This window comes from Mirounga angustirostris, unplaced genomic scaffold, assembly GCF_029215605.1.
Source record: "Mirounga angustirostris isolate CCGP_5_RB_7025 unplaced genomic scaffold, mMirAng1.0.hap1 SCAF_11, whole genome shotgun sequence".
In the NCBI taxonomy this organism is placed as follows: Eukaryota; Metazoa; Chordata; class Mammalia; order Carnivora; family Phocidae; genus Mirounga; species Mirounga angustirostris.
In genome coordinates, this window is record NW_026991719.1 from 88,189,960 (window position 1) to 88,212,572 (window position 22,613).

A 22,613-nucleotide genomic window follows, 5' to 3' on the forward strand; every position below is an offset into this window, starting at 1 on the left:
TATCAGTTATTCCTTTCATAGATTGTGCCTTTGCTGTATCTGAAAAATTATCACCATACCCAAGGTCATCTAGATTTTCTCCTATGCTGTCTTCTAGAAGTTTTATAGTTTTGTATTTACATCTATGATCCATTTTGAGTTGATTTTTATGAGGAATATGAGGTCTCTGTCTAGATTCTTTTTTTTTTTTTGCATATGGATGACTAGTTGAGCAACATTTGTTGAAAAGACAAGGGAATTTTTGTGAGTAATGGATATGTTCATTATTTTGATTGTTATATATGTGAAAAAAATTTCAAATTGTATGCTTTAAATATGTGCAGTTTATTGTATGTTAATTGTACCTCAATAAAACTGCTTTTAAAAAGTAAGTTTAACACACAAATAATAAAATATGTCAATTCTGCCAAAGAAATGTGTCCAAGTGCACACTGCTAAAAACAAAATTTGCTAGACTCCTACTGACAAACAGATCAGATAAAGGGCTGGTATCCAAGATCTGTAAAGAACTTACCAAACTCAACACCCAAAAAACAAATAATCCAGTCAGAAATGGGCAGAAGACATGAACAGACATTTCTCCAAAGAAGACATCCAAATAGCCAGCTGATGCACGAAAAGATACTCCACATCATTCGGCATCAGGGAAGTACAAATCAAAACCACAATGAGATACCACCTCACACCAGTCAGAATGGCTAAAATTAACAACTCAGGAAACAACAAATGTTGGCGAGGATGTGTAGAAAAGGGATCCCTCTTACGCTGTTGGTGGGAATGCAAACTGGTGCAACCACTCTGGAAAACAGTATGGAGGTTCCTCAAGAAGTTAAAAATAGAGCTACCCTATGACCCAACAATTGCACAACCTCTAGGGGCATGTGCCTCCAATGGCCCATTAGTCAGTTGCCTTATAGATATGGATGCTTTCTCTTTCTCAGGTGCTGCCTAGGCTGTCACTGTGGATAAGATCTGGTGAAAAGGTTCCTAGAATGAGGTCCAGAGACTCAGACTTCAAGACTTAGAAAAGGAGAGGAACTGTTTGCAGCTCTGCAGTTGGGAGCACAAGCCATGGAGCAGTGAGCCCTCAGGGTTCTTAAACTTAATAGTGGTGAATTTGCTTTCTGTGATTGGATCTCCCAGGGTTTCAGGGCTCACACTCTTTCTATAATTGGCTATATGCAAGTTAACTAACCCTAACATGTTGATATAATGATATATTAGTATAGATGGCAGCTCTACACGCCCACCTATCTATCTGTGCAGATATGCACATCAGGCAACCTTATTGTATAGATGCTGATAAAATGTAGGAAACCTTACTAGTAGGTTGGCAGCCCTTCTGTGCTGATGTTTATAAGTGCTGTGGTCAGAACTGGACTTGAGTTACAGTTCAGTTAATAATTCTGAGTAGAGGAATTGCTGGTGGTTTTTTCTTTATATGATTTTTGTTCTTCTACAATAACCATGTATTCCTTTTTATATTAATTTTACAAACAGAAGAAATATAAAATTTTTGATGTTCTGGAGCCCTTTTCTGACTAATTTATGTCATCAGCTAATGAATTGCCATTCTGGGTAATCCTGCAACTGTTCTACTCTGGAACAAATCTGAAAACTTCTCAGATGGTTTTCTTTTACACTTCTTCATTCCTGCACCATACTTATTTTATGTAACCCCTACAGACCTGGTTTCCTGAATTTATTGCCCTCTTCCCTGTTAAACTCTTGATGTCAATATGTTTAAACCTCATTTCATCTCTGATAGGCTTTTTACTTTTATAAGAAAGCAAGAGACTACATTACCATATGTGATATAAATTCAGAATGGTTTATGATTTTCCACTTACATCTTATAGGTTTTCTCATGTTAGTGGATATTATGAATTTAGTATCATTAAATTAATGTTCTCTAGATAGTCTTTTGATCTTTTTGAATCTCAACCATACCCATGCTTGAAAATTCACAAATAACATTCACTCTTGTTCAATTTCAGGGGGAGAGAGGATTTCCAGGTTTGGAAGGCCATCCAGGTTTGCCTGGATTTCCAGGTCCAGAAGGGCCTCCAGGGCCTCGGGGACAAAAGGTATGTGCCAGGTTGCCAACCAGTAATACTAGAGGCAAGAAGCCATCTTAAATGTGGGACTAGGTGTCAAATCAACTAAGAAGTTATTGAATTATAGCCAGAAATTAATATCTAAATAAAATAATAGAATAGCTAAGAGTCTGTATTTTATTGTTGGTTTTTTTAAAAACTGAATATTACTGCCATATTCAAATGTTTTTGGAAGATGCTGTTAATTGGATGTGGTTATTGGGATCCTTAACAAAAATTAAATTTTGTCAGGAGCTCAGCTGAGCTGGAGAGAGCTGAACTGCCAGGTGTCAGAGTAGCTGATTAAGAAAACAAGCCAAAATGAAAGGAACCATGAAGCCTTTTACTGTGACAGTGTAATAAGCAAAATGTTTAAGCAGAAAAAGCACCTAGGATCTTTCCCCACTGTTCTATTTTTCCCCATGGAACAGTACCAGTGAGGACCTCACCTTGGCTGGCCAGCAGGAGGTTAAGGGCTGTGCTGTTATCCAACACTATTTGGGCCAAGGAATTGAGGCTAGTCCGTTCTGCTTCTAAAACTGAAATAGTGTCATTAAGTCTTTGGTCTAAGTGTCATAAAGGTTTTTGACCTTTACTTAACTCGGACAAAGTTGCACACAACTTTTTGGAATTGAATGACCCTGAGTGGGAATAGTTGCCTGGAGCATACACAAGTCGAATCGGTAATACCACATGACAGTTCTCCTCAGTAACCAGAGTACCTGGTTTTGGAATTCTCCTCTTACTCTGTTTAGTTTGATATGCTCAATAGGAGGGGCTGTCTTGAATATGTGGCAGTCTCTTTTTTTTTTTTTTTTTTTTATTTGACAGAGAGAGACAGAGCGAGAGAGGGAACACAATCAGGGGGAGTGGGAGAGGGAGAAGCAGGCTTCCCGCGGAGCAAGGAGCCCGACGCGGGGCTCGATCCCAGGAGTCTGGGATCATGACCCGAGCCGAAGGCAGACGCACAACGACTGAGCCACCCAGGTGCCCCGAATATGTGGCAGTCTCTTATCAATGCCCCCATATGTACATGTTACGTTGGTAAGAATGTTGAAGGCCTGGCTTTTACAAAAGAAATAATACCCCAGGGGAGATACACACAGTGCTGGTAGTATAAAAACCATTTATTACCATGGGGGTCAACGAGCCAGAAGTCTCTTCTGGTGGGTAGAGTACTTGAGTAGAATTGGAAAATTTGTATAAGGTGGGCACAGGTATGGAGGGTAGGAGGCCACCATTATTGAGGTCAAAATAGGCCCAGTGGCAGATCCCATTTCCCTTTTCCCAGATGCTTCAGATCCCGTCTCAGACAGGAGCAATATTACCTGTGAGGAGGCGTTTTGTTTCTGTAGTCTCAGAGTCCATCTGTGGGACCATCAGGTCCAGTATAATAAGGTTGGGGTATCTGAGGTACTAAAAATTTCCATGTTTAGAGAAATGTCAATTTGTTTTATTCAGTGGCACAGCAGTCAGGTATTTATCTATGGGGTTGAATAGTGGGTGACATATTCAGCAGTTTGTCAAATTCAGAGTGGTGGCATTTCCTGGGACAGGTATAGCAGTGAATTTGGTGAGGTAGAAAGCACTGAGGCTGTTCTGTGGGAGAGAAAGATGAAAGGATAGATCCATGCAGCCTTTCTTTCCTGTACCCAGGCTCATGGATCCAAAGGTGCAGTTGTCCTATCATTTGGGAAGACTTATCCCCATTGACTGCAGCGCAGGCAGTCTCTCCTCTACCATAATCGAGGATAGCATCTTATGTGTATGTTAAGGTAGGGAATGGGAAGAGATAATAGCGAATATTAAGATTCAGAGAAGTTTCTCGGTTTTCTAAAAATAGTTCTTTTGGTTGATTGCCCTTTACCATCCGTAATAGGTGGACTGGTGAACTGATAATGAAAGGGCCAGTTCTCTTCATTTGCCTGGAAAGGAAAAGTAGTCTAAAAACCTTTTCTTCCTAATCTTATTTCACGTAATAGTGGTACATTATGTTATTAGAGTATTAAGGAGATCAAATGGATACTCATCAGGTAGTCTTTCCAATAAAGGAGGAAATTGATTTAAATACGTAAGTACTTTTAAACACTTAACTATATCAGAACCGAGATTGGGGGTGTGTGCTTGGGCATGATCTCTGAGGAGGTGACAGTACATTGTGGTAGTTTTGTTAGATTCAAGAGCAGAAGGGCCCTGTGCTAAATTTCTTGAGTAGAACTTTATGCTAAGGAAAAAGCAAGACTCTAAATGACTGCATAGAAGTTAAGTAGATGGGACATTTAACAGAATTTCCTAGGGCTAATGAGGTGTAAAAACAACAGAATGTTTCTTGTGCACCTAGGAGTGGCACAGAAATAGCAGAGAGATCTGAAAGAGTCAAGTGGATGGAACTAAGCACCAAGTCAGCAGTAATCCATGCATACTACTGGCATGGGACATCTCAGTGAATTCCAGCTTGGACGGGACTGTCCCAACCTTCAACAACTTGGAACTCCCTAAGCTCTCCATAATTTAGGCACAACCTTATGAAAATGAGGTGGGGACTCCCAATCGCCTGAGGTTAAATTTCAATCATGTTAATGAGGTGGGTGCTTTGAAATAGAAATTAAGCTGAACCATAGGAAAATAAAATGACATTTCTTGCACCTGAGTTTACCCAGGATGAGGGGCTGAGTTTCTTGTGCACCATGCTTACTGAGAGGTGGCACTTTTAATAAAGATTTGTGGCAGCTTAAAAAAAGTTAACTATACCTGAATCCCTTTGAAATAGTTTAGCATTAACTAGAACTATTGTACAATAGTATGATAATTTTTAAAGGTGTGGTGGTATGCATTTTAGATTTAGAAAGTAGTCCAATCTTTTGCTTTGATTCCATTTCAGTATCTATATAATGAGAAGGCTACACTGGGATTCTAAATTCGAAGCCTCTATCTCCAATATGACTTCATGCTTCCCAGCATAGCTGAATTTATACTTTTTATGTGATCGGGTATTCTAGTACATGCATATATGTATTAACATATATGCCCAGTCAAAAATTTTATAGGATTGTTCTTTAATCTTTATATTCTTATATATGAAAGTAAAGATATATAAAACAAATACATATACAGGAATATATATATGTATTCATATATACATTTTCCAAGAGATTTCTTTATTTTTAAAAATAAAATTTAATTTTTGATAGATAATATATTCATTTTATTGAAAATAAATTAACATAAGAAGGTATATAGTGAAAAATACTTCCTTTCCACCTGTGAACATGAGCCACTGAGTTCTACATATCCCTAATAGGTACCAATTTCTAATACTTTCTTGTGAATATGCTCGCTAGTTTTTATGAATATGCACATAGATACAAATATATACATGCACATACATGCTTAAATACACATAGACACACTTTTACCTCCCTTTGTTTATAGAGTGGTAGCATATTCAACATGTTTGATCTTTGTTTTTCACATAATACACATTGTAGATCTCTCATATCAGTATACAAAGAACCTCCTCATTATCTTTTATAACTGCATTGTATTCCATTGTGTGATAAACTAATTTTTTAAGGCAGTCCCCTACTGATGATCAGTTAGATAATTTTCAGTTTTTTTCTTCTACAAACAGCGCTGCTAAAATGTATAGTTTTAATAGACTTCCTTTCCCCAATAAGGGATTATCTCTGTAAGATTATTAGAAGTGATATTGCTAGCTCAGAGGGTACATGTATGTATGTATTTTTATGGATATTGCCAAATTGCCCCCCAAGAAGTTGTATGATTTATCCTTGGTTCAGCAATATACAAGAAGAGCAATTTCCCTATAGCTTCACCAACCCTATTAGGAAATTTGGCTTTTTGTCAATCAGATAGATGAAAACTGGTCTCTCAATGCCTTTAGTTTGCATTTCTCTTATTAAGAGTGAGATTAAGCATCTTTTCATAGGTCAAAGATTCAGTTGTGTTTTCTATGAACTGTCTTCTATGACATTTCATTTTCCCATTTTTCTAACAGTATTGGTGGTTTTATATGTTAATGAGCTATTTATATATTAGGGTGATTACCTTTTGTGTTGTGAGTTGCAGTTATTTCCCCTAGTTTGTCATGTCTTTACTGAGTGTGTGTGTGTGTGTGTGTGTATTTATGTGTCTCTGCGTGTTTTTCAGGGGACCTTTATGGCTTTTGGATTTGAGTAGGAAATGCCTTCCCCACTGTAAGATTATAAAATAATTTTCCCATTTTTTCTACTAGTATTTTAATAGTTTAATTTCTTCATGTAAATATCTTTCTAATTCATCCTGGTGTGTGGTTTGTTATATAAGTTCCACCTTTATTTTTTTTCCAGATGTCCTCACAAATGTGTCCCAAAGTAAATTTCCCCATTGATTTGCAGTGCCGCTTTCAGTATAAATCAAATTCACATGAATATATGGACTTGTTTTTAGACCTTCCATACTCTTTCAATGATATGCTTATTCAAATATCAGAACAAAACTATTTTAATTTTTGATGTATTATGCTGTATTTTTGTATCTGACAGGGCTAGTTTCCCCTTACGGTTCTTTTTTTTTCCAGAATGTTCCTCAGTGTTCTTGCTTGTTTATTTTTCCATATGAACTTTAGAGTCACCTTATCCAGTTTAAAAAAAAAAAACAACTCATGTTATTTCTATTTTTATTGTGTCAAATTTTAACTAAATTTGTTGAGAATTGACTATTTTTTATGTTGACTCCTATTATCCAAGAACATGGAATGCCTTTCCATTTGTTCTCATCTTCATGCTTTTTGAACTTTAGAAATGTTTTAAACTTTTCTTCTTATGAATCTTATACATTTCTTATTAAGTTTATTCCTAAATATTTTATCTTTTTTTGCTATTGTAAATTGCATATTTTCTTCCATTATATTTTCTAACTGGTAGTTGGTATTTAAGAAAGCTCTTGATTTTCTCATACTAATTTTATATACAGTTATACAATTATCTTCCTGAATTACCTTACTGATTATAGTAGTTTTTCATGTGATTTTCTTTGCTTTCCTTAAATACAATCATATCATTTGCAAATAATGGTAGTTTTGCCTTATCCTTTCCAATTTTTATACCTCTGCTTTTCTCTTATTTAACCATGTTGGGAGGGCAACCAGTGAATCTTTGTCTTATTTCTGCCTTTCGTGGAAAGGCACAAAAAGATTCATTAAGCAAACGGCCTTCTGGTTGTTTTAAAATAGAATTAGATTTACTTTAATCTCCTTAGAGGTGCATGTGTTGTGGAAAGTGTTGATTATTAAACTTTTTGAAAAGCAAGGTATAGTAGGCAGAATAATGTCTACCCCCTAATGATGTCCATGATGTAATCCCCAGGACTTGTGAATATGTTAGGTTATAGAGACAAGCAAAATTAAGATTGCAGATGGAATTAAATTTGCTAATCAGCTGGTCTTAAAGTAAAAAGATTATTCTGGATTATCTGGGTGGGGCCGTTATAATCACAAGAGTCCTTTAAATGTGGAAGAGGGAGGCAGAAGAGTCAGTGTCAGATTGATGCAATGTTAGAAAGATTCATTCAACCATTGCTGGCTTTGAAGATTGAAGAAGGCCATGAGTTGAGGAATGCTGGCTGCTCTAGAAGCTGGAAAAAAGGAAATGGATTCTCCTTCTAGGACTCCAAAAAGCAACAGGGCTCGCCACTGAGACCACTGTCATACTTCTGATTTCCAAAACTATAAGATTGTGTTGTTTTAAGCCACTAAGTTTGTAGTAATTTATAACAGCAGCCTAAGAAACTACTATACCAGGTAACCCTTGTTACAAATGAAAATTTTTATGGAAGCCCCACATAAAACATAAAAATAGAGCTGCGCTGATGGAAGGAGGGCTGTGACATAGGCTTTAAGGAACCTCCAGTGGAACCTCTAAGGTTATGAGTTGTGTAATTTAGAAACCACTTGTGTAAAGCAAGATGTCCCAGATTAATAAAACCTATCTAAAGCCTCAGGTGGTGGCCTACTAGCTGTATGGTCCACTGAAATTCCCGTCTTTTGGAGCAGAATTAGGTTTTCTTTATTCCATTTTTAAAAAACTAGTTAATAAAAACTTAGTGAGGCAAAACTTAAAATTCTCAGCAATGCAATTGTAACTTAGAAATGGGTACATAGATTAACACACATGTGGGCAGCCTCTTTTGCATGGAGTCTACAGAAGAAGCTTAGAAAGGGAAGTCTGTGGTTCTTTCTTTTCTTTGCTGAGCTTTGCCAGTAGAAAGGGCCTTATAAAACAAAGCAAAGGTTTAAAACAGCAGACGCAAAAGCAGCACATATTTGGGCTCAGAAATGATGCTATTTATTACCAGCATGGCAAGTAGGTTGACACATTGTAGAAACTGCCCAGATTTTCAGCATTTATTTGGCTTATGCATAAATGATTTGAGGAGTATCAGTACCACTATTTCATCTTTGTTTTGTATGATTTTCATAGTTCACTTTACAGGTACAAAGTTTCTGCTACATGTCAGCAGTTTTCTTCTCAGTAAATAAAGACCTTTCTTTTTTTTATCATATAACTTACCTCAGTGCTCAGTCTCGATGATAAATGCTTCTTCCTTGGGTATGTAAGTTTCTCACTTTCACAAAGATTCACAAAAATTTAAGTCTCTTATTGTTATAATGTAAAATTAGTTATTTGAGGGCTATTTTAGGAGGAACAAGAACTAAATGTGTTGTATTTTTCAGGGTGATGATGGAATTCCAGGGCCACCAGGACCAAAAGGGATCCGAGTAAGTGATAACTGGTGGATATCAAATGTTTTGTTGGTCAAAACAGAGAAAAAGCAAATGAAGTGTTATGAGACAACTGAAAAAGAGTCATATTAAAATGCAAAAAGAAAAATATAGTCTTTAAAAAGTTAAATGTAAGAGTTGGTATGTCTAAAATTAGCCTTTCTTTAGTATTCTGGTAGTTATCTTTATATATCCAAATGTCTATTTAAACTAATGTAAGAAGATTTTAAATTAGTTTATGGATAAGAAATACAAGTGCTGAATTCCAACAATTTGTCAGTTTATTAAAAATATGTATCATACAAATGATTTAAACCAGAACTTCCCAGCCATATGATCATCTCAGTCCTCTGGGTTCAGAGGGCCAATCACCTCAGGCTGTGTACCCTTCCCAGTGTACCATATACAAATATTATAATTTTCTTTGTGTATCCTGAAGAGAGTCAGTTTGGGAAGCACTAATTTAAACCACTGTGTTAAAAAGTAACTACTTTGGAAGTATACAACATTTTCTCAATTCTAAGATATATAATTTTTCATTTTAATGTTCTGAAAACCAGGATTTGTCTCAAAATGGAAGTGCACATTTAGTGTAATTTTTCTGAAAAGCTTTTAGGTTGACACATATCTTTCAGTGTGTTTTAGAATTGGGGGAAACTAGTTTAAAAATAGCCCTGGCTTTTGGAAACTCATATTTAACTTTTCTGAGCCTCTGTTTCTTCATTTGTTAAATTAGAGAGTTAAACAATATAATCTCCAAGGTACCTTTTAGCTCTAAAATTCTGTGTTCATAGATTGACAAGGTGATGACATAACATGTTTATTTATGTGACAGAGACAGTTAAACATTCTGATCCTTTGATCTCCAGAAATTTAGTAGATGTACAAATTTTACGTAAACATTAAAAACATTCTGTTTGCTGTATACTTCTTGACAACATATAGCTTGCCTTATGTGCTACTCATGCCTGGTGTTTTTTAAGGAACTGGAGAAGCAGGAAAGAAACGCAAAACCCTCGGTTTTATTAGCAGACATGGCTGTGTGTTATTTTGTATAAATGGATATCAATATATTATTAAAGCTCTTCATAAGAATCATAGTGTATTACATAATAGCTATAGCTACCATTAACTATGTCATAAGCACTGCTGAAACTAAAAAAAAAAACAAAACACAAAAAACCCCGTCCATTCTCTCAATTCGTGTTTGCAAGTGCCTGAGTAGTCTGTGTCCCTCAACTAGAACTTCAGAAGTGCAGAGGAATAAGTAGCCGGATAGTTCCTGCATCCTTGTGTCTCAGCCCAGAGGCAATCTTGACGTGCAATTTTTAAGACTTATTATTATGGAAATTTTAAGCATACCCAAATGTACGGAGAGTATAGTACAGTGAACCCCACCATGTACCCATCACTCAGCTGCAAAAGTTAGCAACATTTTGACAAGTTTGTTTCATCTATACCCCACCACTATTTTGGGGGAATATTTTTAGGTAAATCCCTCATATCATTCATTCCACCAATGAATACTTCAGTATGTCTCTCTGATAACTACATAACCAGTTTACCATTATTACACCTCAAAAAATTAGCAGTAATTTTTCAGATATACTTTAAAACTCAGTCCTTATTCAGATTTCCATGATGGATGTCCTTTAACAATTGGTTTGTTTAAACCAGGATCCAAGCAAGGTCCACATACTGCATTTAGTTGCTGTGTTTCTTAAGCTTTCTTTTATTATGCTATTGGAGAAACTGGGTCATTTGTATTGTACTTCATTCTACATTCTGGATCTGTTTCTTCATGATGTCATTTAAATTGTTCGTCTATCCCCCATATTTCCTGCAGACTGGAGGTTGCCTTATAAGAGGCACTAGAGAACTTTCTGGGGATATAGAAAGAGCTATATACTTAAGACTTGTGCTTTATACTATATATAAATTATACTGCAAAATATCAAAGAAAAATAGAAAAAGAATACTATGTACATAGTGCTGCATACTTACTACTGAATTACATCTTATGGCACAGACATCTGTTATCCCACTTTTTTTTTTTAAGATTTTATTTATTTATTTGAGAGAGAGAATGAGAGACAGAGAGCATGAGAGGGAGGAGGGTCAGAGGGAGAAGCAGACCCCCCGCTGAGCAGGGAGCCCGATGTGGGACTCGATCTCAGGACTCCAGGATCATGACCTGAGCCGAAGGCAGTTGCTTAACCAACTGAGCCACTCAGGCGCCCTGTTATCCCACTTTTTTGATGTTAGGTTTGATTAGTGATCGCAGGTATATGGGCCTGCTTTTGCCATCAGAATTTCCCCATCAACTTTCATCTAATGATTTAGTATTCATTGATGATCATTGCCCAGATCCATTTTTTGTTCAGAGTTGCAGAAGGGTGATTTTTAAAATTCTATAAATCCTTCATTTATTAGCTAGAATTCTGATTTATCAGCTGAAATTCTAATAGGGTAATGAGTTAGTACACCAGCAACTTTGAGTGATGGTCAGGAAGGTTTTAAGAATTTGTTATTATTATAAACACATGGGATTTATGTGATCCAGTCAGTTGTACTCATTATTCTTGTTGAAGCCAAAATGATCATCTCTTTGGCTTGTGGGAGCCCCTTTAAGTTGGCCCCTGTCCTGTGTCCTTTTGAAAAAACCATATTGATCTTTGATAACTTCCTTGCTTTTTGATACAAGATTCCTCAGCCTCATTTTGTACATTTCCTCTCCAGATCTGAAATTGGCCATGTATCTGATTCTAGGCTCTTTTTAGTGAAAAATGTGATTTAGATACTACAGTCTAATGATAGGGGTTTTCTTTGCTACTGGTAGTCAATTATTTTGATGTCTTTTCAGTTGACAGAATTAGGAAAAATTTATATTCTGAAGAGAAAAAATATCATGAGTTTATAGTATTACTTCCAATTGAAATTTAAAATGGAAAGAGTTCTGTATACTTTCTCTCTCCCCTGCCACCTTCCCCTCCCTACAGTGAAAATCTTGATTCCTAATGACACTAATATAATTTATTATTTTCTTTATCCTACAGTGTACCTATGATAGCTTCAAAATAGCAATTTACAGATGAACAAAATAACAATTTCAATTTTAATAGTTAATAATAGAATTCTTAAATGCCATCATTTCTTTGCTGTTCTTTTTTCCTCTTTGAATTGACTGATTTCACTAAGAAAGTGCAGTCAAAATATGTTTTTTTTTTTTTAAAGATTTTATTTATTTATTTGACAGAGAGAGACACAGCGAGAGAGGGAACACAAGCAGGGGGAGTGGGAGAGGGAGAAGCAGGCTTCCCGTGGAGCAGGGAGCCCGATGCGGGGCTCGATCCCAGGATCCTGGGATCATGACCTGAGCCGAAGGCAGATGCTTAACGACTGAGCCACCCAGGTGCCCCCAAAATATCTGTTTTAAAGGCACTTGAAGTAATTTTTTTTCTTTGTATGGTTTATGTCAACAACCAGATATATATTAAGTTCATTGGTTCTAGTTTGTTTGCAATTTTTAGTAGTTTTCTCTTTTTACCTCTTAATTTTTTATTTTTAATTACTTAAAATATTTACATTGTTCTCTAATAATGGTATAGTCAGAGATTCCCATCCATTCTTGCCATTCCCCCATTCTTTTTCCTCTTTCTCCCTACCTTTTCCCCCCAGACATAATTATTTTTATTATTTTTTGTTTATCTTTTCATTGTTTTGTATCACCACCCTTATAAAAGTGTAGCATATTATATATGCTACTTACACTTTGTTTCTTTTACTTAACATTATGTCCTGGAGATTACTACATATTTCAGTGCACAGAGATCTTTCTCATTGTTTTTAAGGGCTGCATAGATTTGCATTTTGTGAATGTACCATAATTTATTTAGTCATGCCCCTATTGTTTCTAGTGTTTAGCTATAATTGTGGTTATATGGTCACTTCTTTTTATTTTATTTATTTATTTATTTATTTATTTGAGAGGGAGGGAGGGGGGGGAGGGAGAGAGGGAGAGAGAAAGAGAGAGAAAATACATGAGCAAGGGAGGGAGAAGCAGACTCCCCGCTGAGCAGGGAGCCCAACGAGGGATTGATCCCAGGACCCTGGGATCATGTCCTGAGCTGAAGGCAGACGCCCAACCAACTGAGTCACCCAGGTGCCCCTAAATGGTCATTTCTAAACTTTAGTGATAACAATGCTGTAATCTTAATAACCTTGAAATTCAGATTTTGTTTTATAATTTCTAGTGTATGTTTGGGATAGGTTCTTAGAAATGGTTTGCTTCAAAGGGTAAAAACATGTAATTTTGCTAGATATTTCAAATTTCTCTCCATGATGTTTGAATCCCATTAGCTGTGTATAAGAGTACCTCTTCCCCAGAGTCTCACCTACAGAGAATATTGTCAAACTTGTATTTTTGCCAATTCTGACAGAAATTTGATGGAAGAATTTTTGGAGTGATCACATTGATGTTCTCAGGAGCAGATATTTTTGCCACTTCCCCATCCCCTGCTAAATTCAGTATTCATCACAAACCTGAGAGAACCACTTTATCTTTTAGAAAAGATATTTCTTCCCCTAATTTGCCTGCTCCTGCTTACATGCAATGAAGACAGTGTTCCCTCAAATAGGAGTTTCTTCTATAGTTCCTATAAAAGAGACTTTTAAACACGTGTAGGAGGTTTTTTTTTCTATAGAAAGAACAAATGGTAATCATCAATGAGACACATTTGTCCATTGCTATTCTAAATGTAATTTTCATAATTCCCTTAGGTAGGATATAATTTTATTCTTACTGATTGTTGTTTGGTTCAAGGAATTTATTTCTTATTATAGGGTCCTCCTGGACTTCCTGGATTTCCAGGGACACCAGGTCTTCCTGTAAGTAGAATTTGGCTTTTTAATTGAAAATTCCTTCAAAAGTAATCTAAGAAATATTATACATGTGTTATATCCCTTTTCAAAGGGAATGCCAGGCCATGATGGGGCCCCGGGACCTCAAGGTATCCCTGGATGCAATGGAACCAAGGTGAGATTTTTTTCAACTTAATCTTAGGCAATATGCTTGATAGTAATAGATTTTATTTATTTATTTATTTATTTATTTATTTTAAAGATTATATTATTTATTTGACAGAGAGAGACACAGTGAGAGAGGGAACACAAGCAGGGGGAGCGGGAGAGGGAGAAGCAAGCTCCCCACAGAGCAGGGAGCCTGATGTGGGGCTCGATCCCAGGACCCTGGGATCATGACCTGAGCCGAAGGCAGACGCTTAGGGACTGAGCCACCCAGGCACCCCGATAGTAATAGATTTTAAAGTTTAAGGAAATCAATATGAAGAATGTTAGAGATACAGTAGCTTCATGTCTAAGACATACATAGGGTATGTTCTGAGTTAACATTTTCAATATTGAAACATCAATAATTCTTTAGACATGTATAATCAACCGAGATACTGCATTGGATTGAAGGTTTTTACTGAATCCTATTTTTTTAAAGATTTTATTTATTTGACAGAGTGAGAGAGCACAAGCAGGGGGAACAGTAGAGGGAGAGGGAGAGGCAGACTCCTTCCTCACTGGTCAGGGAGCCCGATGTGGGGCTTGATCCCAGGACCCTGGGATCATGACCAGAGCCGAAGGCAGACGCTTAACCATTTGAGCCACCCAGGCACCCCTGAATCCTATTTTGACTTTAGTGTAAAGTAGGATGAAAGTTAAAAAGGAATTAGGATATATAAATTTCAAATATTATATTAGTTGTTAAGAGTAATACTTAATGACTGTCATTCACTAGCTTTGCCTTTTTAAAAACTAGGTACAATGTAAGTTTTCAAAAATGCATGTTTTGAATTTTTTTTTACCTTGCCTAATAACTTTCTTAAGAAAAATCCTAAAAATCTACCTGTAATACAGGACATTAATTTTTACTATAAACTATTAGTATGAAAACAGAAACTTCTCCATCAGCTAAAATGATGAATTTAACAATTTAAAAAGAAAAATAAAACTTTACATATGAAAAACATTTTTTCCTGGCCCACTTTTCTTATCTTCCGTCAACTGTTTGGATTTATTATAAAGTGATAGCAAGGATAAAAAGTGAGGAAAATTTGCTTTTTTGACTGTTTGTTTATCATAGCCTCTGTTCTTATTCCCTCACTTTTCTCCTTTTCCTATCTATTAATGCAATATGTTATTATTTTCTGTATATCCTTTTGGCATTTTCCATTCTGCACGTGATATTTTGTGGAACTGTTCATGAAATAGCCTCGATCCTTCTAACTTAATGGCTTGTGTCAGATTTTGTATTAGGGTACATATTTAAAATAACTTGAACAAACTGTTTTGTATTATGAAGGCTGTATTTTGTGATAATTATTGTAGTATATACTTGAAGGCAATAAAATTATTTTTACCTCCAATATTTCTCCAGGTCAGTGTGACTCTTGCCAATAACAACAACAACAACAACAACAACAATATATTTTTGGCAGGATGGGGCGGATTTGTGAGGCTTGCCTGAGTTCTTCATTTCAGCTGGGGCGGCCTTACAGTAATAGGACCAATGTGGAGTAGTTTGCATGGAACATTGTTTTTAAAGTGGGCTACATTCTTGTGCCTATTCTGGTTATCTGTTCGTTTGCCAGCATGCCTTGAGCAACAGAAAGACCACTAGCCAAAGTTTTAAATTTGAAGACCAGTGTATCCACAATGTGTATAGTATGCTATATGATGAAAGAGATCTTTTTCTTTCTTGTTATAAAGTAGCACCTTAGCAGATCTCATGATTAGTTTATGTGTGAGGCCCCCAATTATGTGAGCAACAAATTTTTAAATGGAATTTAGTATGTATACTTTCAGATTAAATGCTTTTTTAAAAATATTTCTTACTATTTAACTAATAGAATGAGCCCTAGAGATGGAATCAGAATATATGGGTTCTTTTGTTTTCTGTCTTCTAAACTTGATGTACAGGCCATTTCCTTTCTCTCTGGGCCTATTTTTTCCATATGTGAAAAGTGATGGAGAGAGGAGTACTGGACAAAGTAACTCAAAGGCTGTAATAATCTTACTCTTTTAAACCTTTGAGAAGAATGTCTCTAGGATTACCATGGCATGTAGGTATTAGAAAGGAGGTTGCATTGGGGTTCTTCTACAGCAATTTTACTTTTGTTTTCTAAACCAAATGTCCATATTAGTACTTTACAATGGTGAGTGAGAAAAATCGGGTGCCTAGAAAACATAATGACCTTCAATTGCTAGAACTATTGCTATTATTGTCCTCTTGGTGATATTAATGGCATTCTTTCTCACCATCTTTTCCTCTTCACAAAAATAATTTGAAATAGTTTACAGTAAAAGAAAAATGCGATAGGGCAGTTAAAATAAGAATCTATATAATGCATGGGCAGGAAATTGAGACAAATCATTAACTATTAAATGTGATGATGGCTAGGAATCTGTGGTATGATCGTCTCAAAATGGATTTGTCAGAAGAAAATGACTGGGGTAGAAGATTTTTTCTTTATTTCTGATTAGGACTGATGAGTAGGGATAAAAGTATCTTAGAAGGCTGAACTGATATGAGCAGTTGATATTGAAGTAATTGGAAAGGGAAGGCTAATGAGTTTTTGGCAATCTGGCATGTTTCTGAATGGCTTTTACAGAAATCTTTTCAACAAGTTATTGTTTGTTGGTGTAGTTATGCTTTGTTTCTTGTTCTTCCATCCTCTTTTATTTTTAATTCCTAGGGAGAACGTGGATTTCCAGGCAGTCCCGGCTTTCCTGGTTTACAGGGTCCTCCAGTAAGTTATACAATTTGGGATTATAATGAACACAGGAATTGACAGAAGGTGCAGAAGTGTAGAAAGTGAGCTCAGTGCATTCATGTGGAGCAAAGGTAGTACATTTGAAACTAGTAAACTATACAACTGAAGTAAAGTCTGTTGAAATGCACCATGAAGCTTTGAGTGAGGCTCTTCCTGGGGACAATGTGGGCTTCAATGTCAAGAACGTATCTGTCAAAGATGTTCGTCGTGGCAGTGTGGCTGGTGACAGCAAAAATGACCCACCCATGGGAGCAGCTGGCTTCATGGCTCAGGTGATTATCCTGAGCCATCCAGACCAAATCAGTGCTGGATATGCACCTCTGCTGGATTGTCACACAGCTCACATTGCTTGCAAGTTTGCTGAGCTGAAGGAGAAGATTGATTGTTATTCTGGAAAAAAGCTGGAAGATGCTACCAAGTTCTTGAAATCTGGTGATGCTGCCATCGTTGATAGGGTTCCTGGCAAGCCTATGTGTGTTGAGAGCTTCTCTGACTAGCCTCCTCTGGGCCGTTTTGCTGTTCGTGACAGAGACAGACGCTTGCTGTGGGTGTCATCAAAGCAGTGGACAAGAAGGCAGCTGGAGCTGGCAAGGTCACCAAGTCTGCCCAGAAAGCTCAGAAGGCTAAATGAATATTATCCCCAATACCTGCCACCCCAGTCTTAATCAGTGGTGGAAGAATGGTCTCAGAACTGTTTGTATCAATTGGCCATTTAAGTTTAATAGTAAAAGACTGGTTAATGATAACAGTGCATCGTAAAACCTTCAGAAGGAAAGGAGAATGTTCTGTGGACCATTTGTTTTGTGTGTGTGTGTGTGTGTGTGGCAGTTTTAAGTTATTAGTTTTTAAAATCAGTACTTTTTAATGGAAACAACTTGACCAAAAATCTGTCACAGGATTTTGAGACCCATGAAAACAAAAGTTTAATGAGAAAATAAAAAAGAAACTAGTAAACTATAAAAAGATTTTTTTAAAAAAAGAAGTTGGTAGTATAGCTCTGTGCTGGGTAAAAGCAAGGATTCTATTGTATTTAATATAAATGTCATCTCTAAGTATCCTAAGATACTGTTTACGTAGAATGACCCTACCGTAGTCTATTTAATTGACTCTATTTGGAAAGCAGTGTGTTCTTTTGCTCGCACCCCTCTCATGTGTATAAAATAATCATTTTCTTTTTAATAATAGGGACCTCCTGGGATCCCAGGTATGAAGGTAAGCATCTCATGCTAGGAAAGTAAACATTTTGAATAAGATATTCGGAAAGCTTGCAACTTCAATCAGATAATGTCTCTTGACTTCTGCCTTAGAGTAGATGTTTCTAGAAGTTGTGCAGATACCCACACCCTCCTTAAGTAATCTCCATTGTTCCATGGAAGTATCTTCTATGTGCTGATACACTTGTAAATGTGTATATCAGACTCAAGTTTCTTTTCTTTTTTCCTCTTTTTAAAAAGATTTTATCTTTATAAAAAAAAGCGAGGGGACAGAGGGAGAGGGAGAAGCAGACTCCCCGCTGAGCAGGGAGCCCCATGTGGGGCTCAATCCCTGGACCCTGAGATCATGACCTGAGCTGAAATCAGATGCTTAGCCGACTGAGCCACCCAGGTGCCCCTCAAGTTTCTGATACTTTCAGTTCCCATTACATTTTGATAGAGTTGACCATCTGCTCTCTCTCTAGAAATGCTCTTTTCCCTGACTTCTGTGACACTACCCTTTCATGATTTTTCTTCTGTATCTCTCTGGTCATCACACAGTCTTCTATACAAGCTCATTCTATTCTATGTAGCAGGTATCAGGACACAATTCTGACCCCTTTTTCTCTTCTATGCCTAGCAATGTTGTTAAAGCTCATGCTATTGTTTACAATCCAGCTACTGAATACCTACATTTATATCTCTAAAATAGACTTTTCTTCTGAGTTAGATGCATGTATTAAACTGCCTCTCTGACATCTCTACTCCGATATCTCTGAGACATTCAGATTAGCACGTTCAAAGTTAACCCAGACCCCTAAAACCTGAGAGTTAGTATTTACATCTTCTACTCCTTCACACACCCCATTCCATTCTATTACTAAATACTGTTAATTTTGCCTATAAAATATATCTTAAATTCATCTGCTTTTCTCCATCTCCACTGCCACCACACTAACCATAATGTCTCATCTGGACTATTATAATAGCTTCTTAATTAGTCTTTTTTTTTTTTCACTACTGTCCCCTCACCTCCCAGCCTGACTTATTCTAGATTAAGTAGTCAAGAATGATCTTTTAAAAACATAAATCAGTAATTTAATCTCCCTGCTTAAAAACTTTCAAGGGCTTCCCGGTGCATCTGATATAAGGTCCACATTCTTTTTCAAGGCCTGTAAGACCTGCATGTTCTGGTCCCTTCCTACATTTCCAGACTTCTCTTTAAACCACTTTTCCCTTGGCTCACTGATCACACTGGTCTGCATTAAGTTATTTGAATGTACCAAGCTCTTCATTTTTTGGGTCCTTTGTAGATGCTACTTCAACTACCTAATACTCTTAATTAACCCATTTTTACCTGGCTGACTCCTGATTATCCTTTAGATCTCAGCCTAAATGTTGCCTTCACAGATTGCCCTTTTTTGACTACCCAAACTAATTCCTCCACTATTTCTTTTTTTAATTGAAATATATTTGATGTATAACACTATAAATTTAAGGTATGCAACATGTTAATTTGATACATTTATACATTATGATTGCCATTGTAATAATAATTAGCACCTCTATCATGTCACATAATTATCACTTCTTTTTAGTTCTCCACTATTTCTTTATCATGTACCACATTGTTTTTCTCCATAGCCTTTAACTGAACCTTTTGTCGTCTTAGTTGTTTACATGTTATGATCTGCTTTTCAAAAGCAGTACATTGTTAACACCATGAGGACAGAGGTCTTGTTTATCTCCTTCACTACTGAGTATCCAGAGCCTAACACAGTTCTTGGAAAATAGTAATAATTAATAAATGTTTTGTAATGAATGAGTAACTGAAGGTACCATAGGCCCTTAATAAATTGATTGTACTTAAGTGTATTCTGGCCACTTCCCCATTTCCCTTTAAAAGGTAAATTTATTCATGTTAATTACTGAGATTGCCTAATCTTCAGAACATTTATATGACACATTTAATTCTCAGATCATTTTTTGTGCTCTTGCCCATTTTCATGTGTCATAACTGTTACTTACAACTTCCACGGATGATTTCTTTCAGGGAGAACCAGGCAGTATAATTATGTCATCACTGCCAGGACCAAAGGGTAATCCAGGATATCCAGGTCCTCCTGGAATACAAGTAAGTATCCAGTGATTTTCTTCTTCACTATATTAATTAAATCAGATCACAGCATCACTTTTCTCTCTTCAGCCTTTAGTTCCTTCTATTTTAGTTACAGAAATTATCTGAAGTTTGATAGACATTGCATGTACCTCATACCTGAAAATAAAAGCAATCTGGACCAGGGAGAATTTTATAAAGGACTGCTTTGTTCTTTTATCTTTCTATGCAGTTTCCATGGAAATTTTTGTTTTGGGGTTTGGCAGCAGAAATACACTTCTGTATTCTTATTCTTCTGCTGTGAGGATCAGTAGGTGGTAGGAGTAGTCCTGATAATTGTAAATGGTCTGATTAAAAATAAAAATTGTAGGTCTCCCATTTAAGATATTAGAAGACATCATTTGTAACACTGTTAGTTATGCATGATATATGAGCATATTTTGAAGGCTGAAGGAATAAAATTTATGCATGGTGAACATCAAGTATAATCTTAGGGAAAAAAGTTATGTTAGCCTATAGATAACATGCATAAAGACAGCAGTATCGTTTGAGTATTTATAGATCAGGTAGTCAATTTCCTGAGGTTTATATTTCACAAAGATTGATCCCTTTGCCAAAAAAAAATCAGTACTTTCTAATATTTGATTACTTAGATACACTGTTGGGGAATTTTTTCATTAATTACCAACTCATTCCATGCTTGACAAAAGCCATCCATGTGCTCTTAAGTACTCTCAATCTTGCCCTTTATCCCTTATAATATTTTGTTATGTAATAGTTGAAAATGCAGCAGAATACATGCAAAATATATGTTATGAAACGTAACTACCAAATGAACACCTATGAATCCAAAATAACGTTTAAGAACTAGAACATTTCAAATAATTTTGAATCAACCTGGGGTTTCCTTGACAGTCACATCCTTCTGCATTCTACGAAGATATAAGTACCATTTTGAGTTTTCTTTTGCTTCTTAAAGATAGTTTTGTCATAAATACATATATCTCTAAACAAGAGTGTTTAATTTTGCTTTTAAAATAACATAACATTTATATAGTTCTGCAACTTTTTCCACTAGATATATTAAGATACATCCATATTATTGTATGTGACTGTAGTTCATTCAGTTTCACTTCCATATAACATTCCATTGTGTGAACATACTAGAGTTTGTTTCTCTGATCTCCTATTATTGAATATTTGGTTGTTTGGGAATTTTTTTAAATTACAAAATAATCCAGGATTTATACCTAGATACAGAATTGCTGGATTTCAATGAAGTCAAATTTTCAGCTTTTTAGGATGCCAAATTGTGTTCCACAAAAGTTGCATCATTCCTTTATCTGTTGTCCCAGTTATTCTCACTTCCTTCTTTGTCTTTAATCTTACTTATTTTTTATTTAATTTAATTAATTTTTGCATCCTTTAAAGTTTTTTTTAAATTTTTTATTCTGGTATAATTAATATACAATGTTATATTAGTTCCAGGTGTACAATATAATGATTCCACAATTCTGTACATTATTCAATGTTCATCACAATAAGTGTACTCTTAATCTGTCTCACTTATTTCACCCATCCCCCCATCTGTCTCCCCTCTGGTACCATCAGTTCGTTCTCTTTATTTAGAATCTGTTCTTTTTTTATTGTCTTTTTAATTTCTCTGTTTTGATTAAATTAAATTCTTAATTTAAATTCCACATATGACTGAAATCCTATGGTATTTATCTTTCTCTAACTTATTGCGCTTAGCACTATACCTTCTAGATCTATCCACGTTGCAAATGGCAAGATTTTATTCTTTTTTATGGCTGAGTAATATTCCAGTGTGTGTGTGTGTGTGTGTGTGTGTGTGTGTGTGTGTGTACACACCACATCTTCTTTATCCATTCACTTATGGATGGACAGTTGAGTTACTTACATATCTTGGCTATTGTAAATAATGCTGCAATAAACATAGAGGTGCATATACATTTTCAAATTAGTTTTCACTTTGTTTGGATAAATACATAGTTATTTTTTACTTTAAAACAGAGAAGCCACCTAGAAACTGGTAGTCCTTTCCTTCCCATTTGTAGCATAAAAATCCCACTAAACACCCATCTTTATCACTTTATTTTGTAAAACTCCCTTACTGTGTATTTGTCCTACATTTGTTATCTGCCACTGTAAAACATCAGTTTTCTAAAAGCTGTAGCCATTCTTTTTAGTTGAATTTCTTTATAGTTACTTAATCCTTTTATTCTTATACATTTTAAAATTCTGCTTATAATACTGCAGAATTGTAGAATTGTGTAACCAAATTCTGGCAATTACTTAAGTTAAAATTTCATTCATTAATTCTTTGCATGATATAGTAAGAGGTTTTTTTTTCATCATTTTCTTCACTTCCTTTATAACAGGGCCCAGCTGGTCCTACTGGCTTACCAGGGCCAATTGGTCCCCGAGGACCACCAGGTTTGATGGTAAGCTTGCTTCTGTAATTTCATTTCTCCTACTTTAAAAAATTTTTTCTCTCAGGAATAGTAATATTATTTCTACTGCTTGAAAGTATAATGCATTTTCAATGTTTACAATCTATATTTTTAT

The 22,613-nt window shown here is 35.8% G+C and overlaps 1 protein-coding gene across 1 annotated transcript in view; it reads left to right on the forward strand.

Moving 5' to 3' along the window:
• COL4A5 (collagen type IV alpha 5 chain) overlaps positions 1-22,613 on the forward strand; it is a 224,561-nt gene that overhangs the window by 98,099 nt on the left and 103,849 nt on the right. Inside the window, exons 3-10 of the mRNA XM_045881390.2 lie at positions 1,998-2,087; positions 8,830-8,874; positions 13,720-13,764; positions 13,850-13,912; positions 16,638-16,691; positions 17,901-17,927; positions 19,962-20,042; positions 22,427-22,489. Of these exons, the coding sequence (XP_045737346.1) occupies positions 1,998-2,087; positions 8,830-8,874; positions 13,720-13,764; positions 13,850-13,912; positions 16,638-16,691; positions 17,901-17,927; positions 19,962-20,042; positions 22,427-22,489 (468 nt within the window). The remainder of the gene's footprint in view (positions 1-1,997; positions 2,088-8,829; positions 8,875-13,719; positions 13,765-13,849; positions 13,913-16,637; positions 16,692-17,900; positions 17,928-19,961; positions 20,043-22,426; positions 22,490-22,613) is intronic.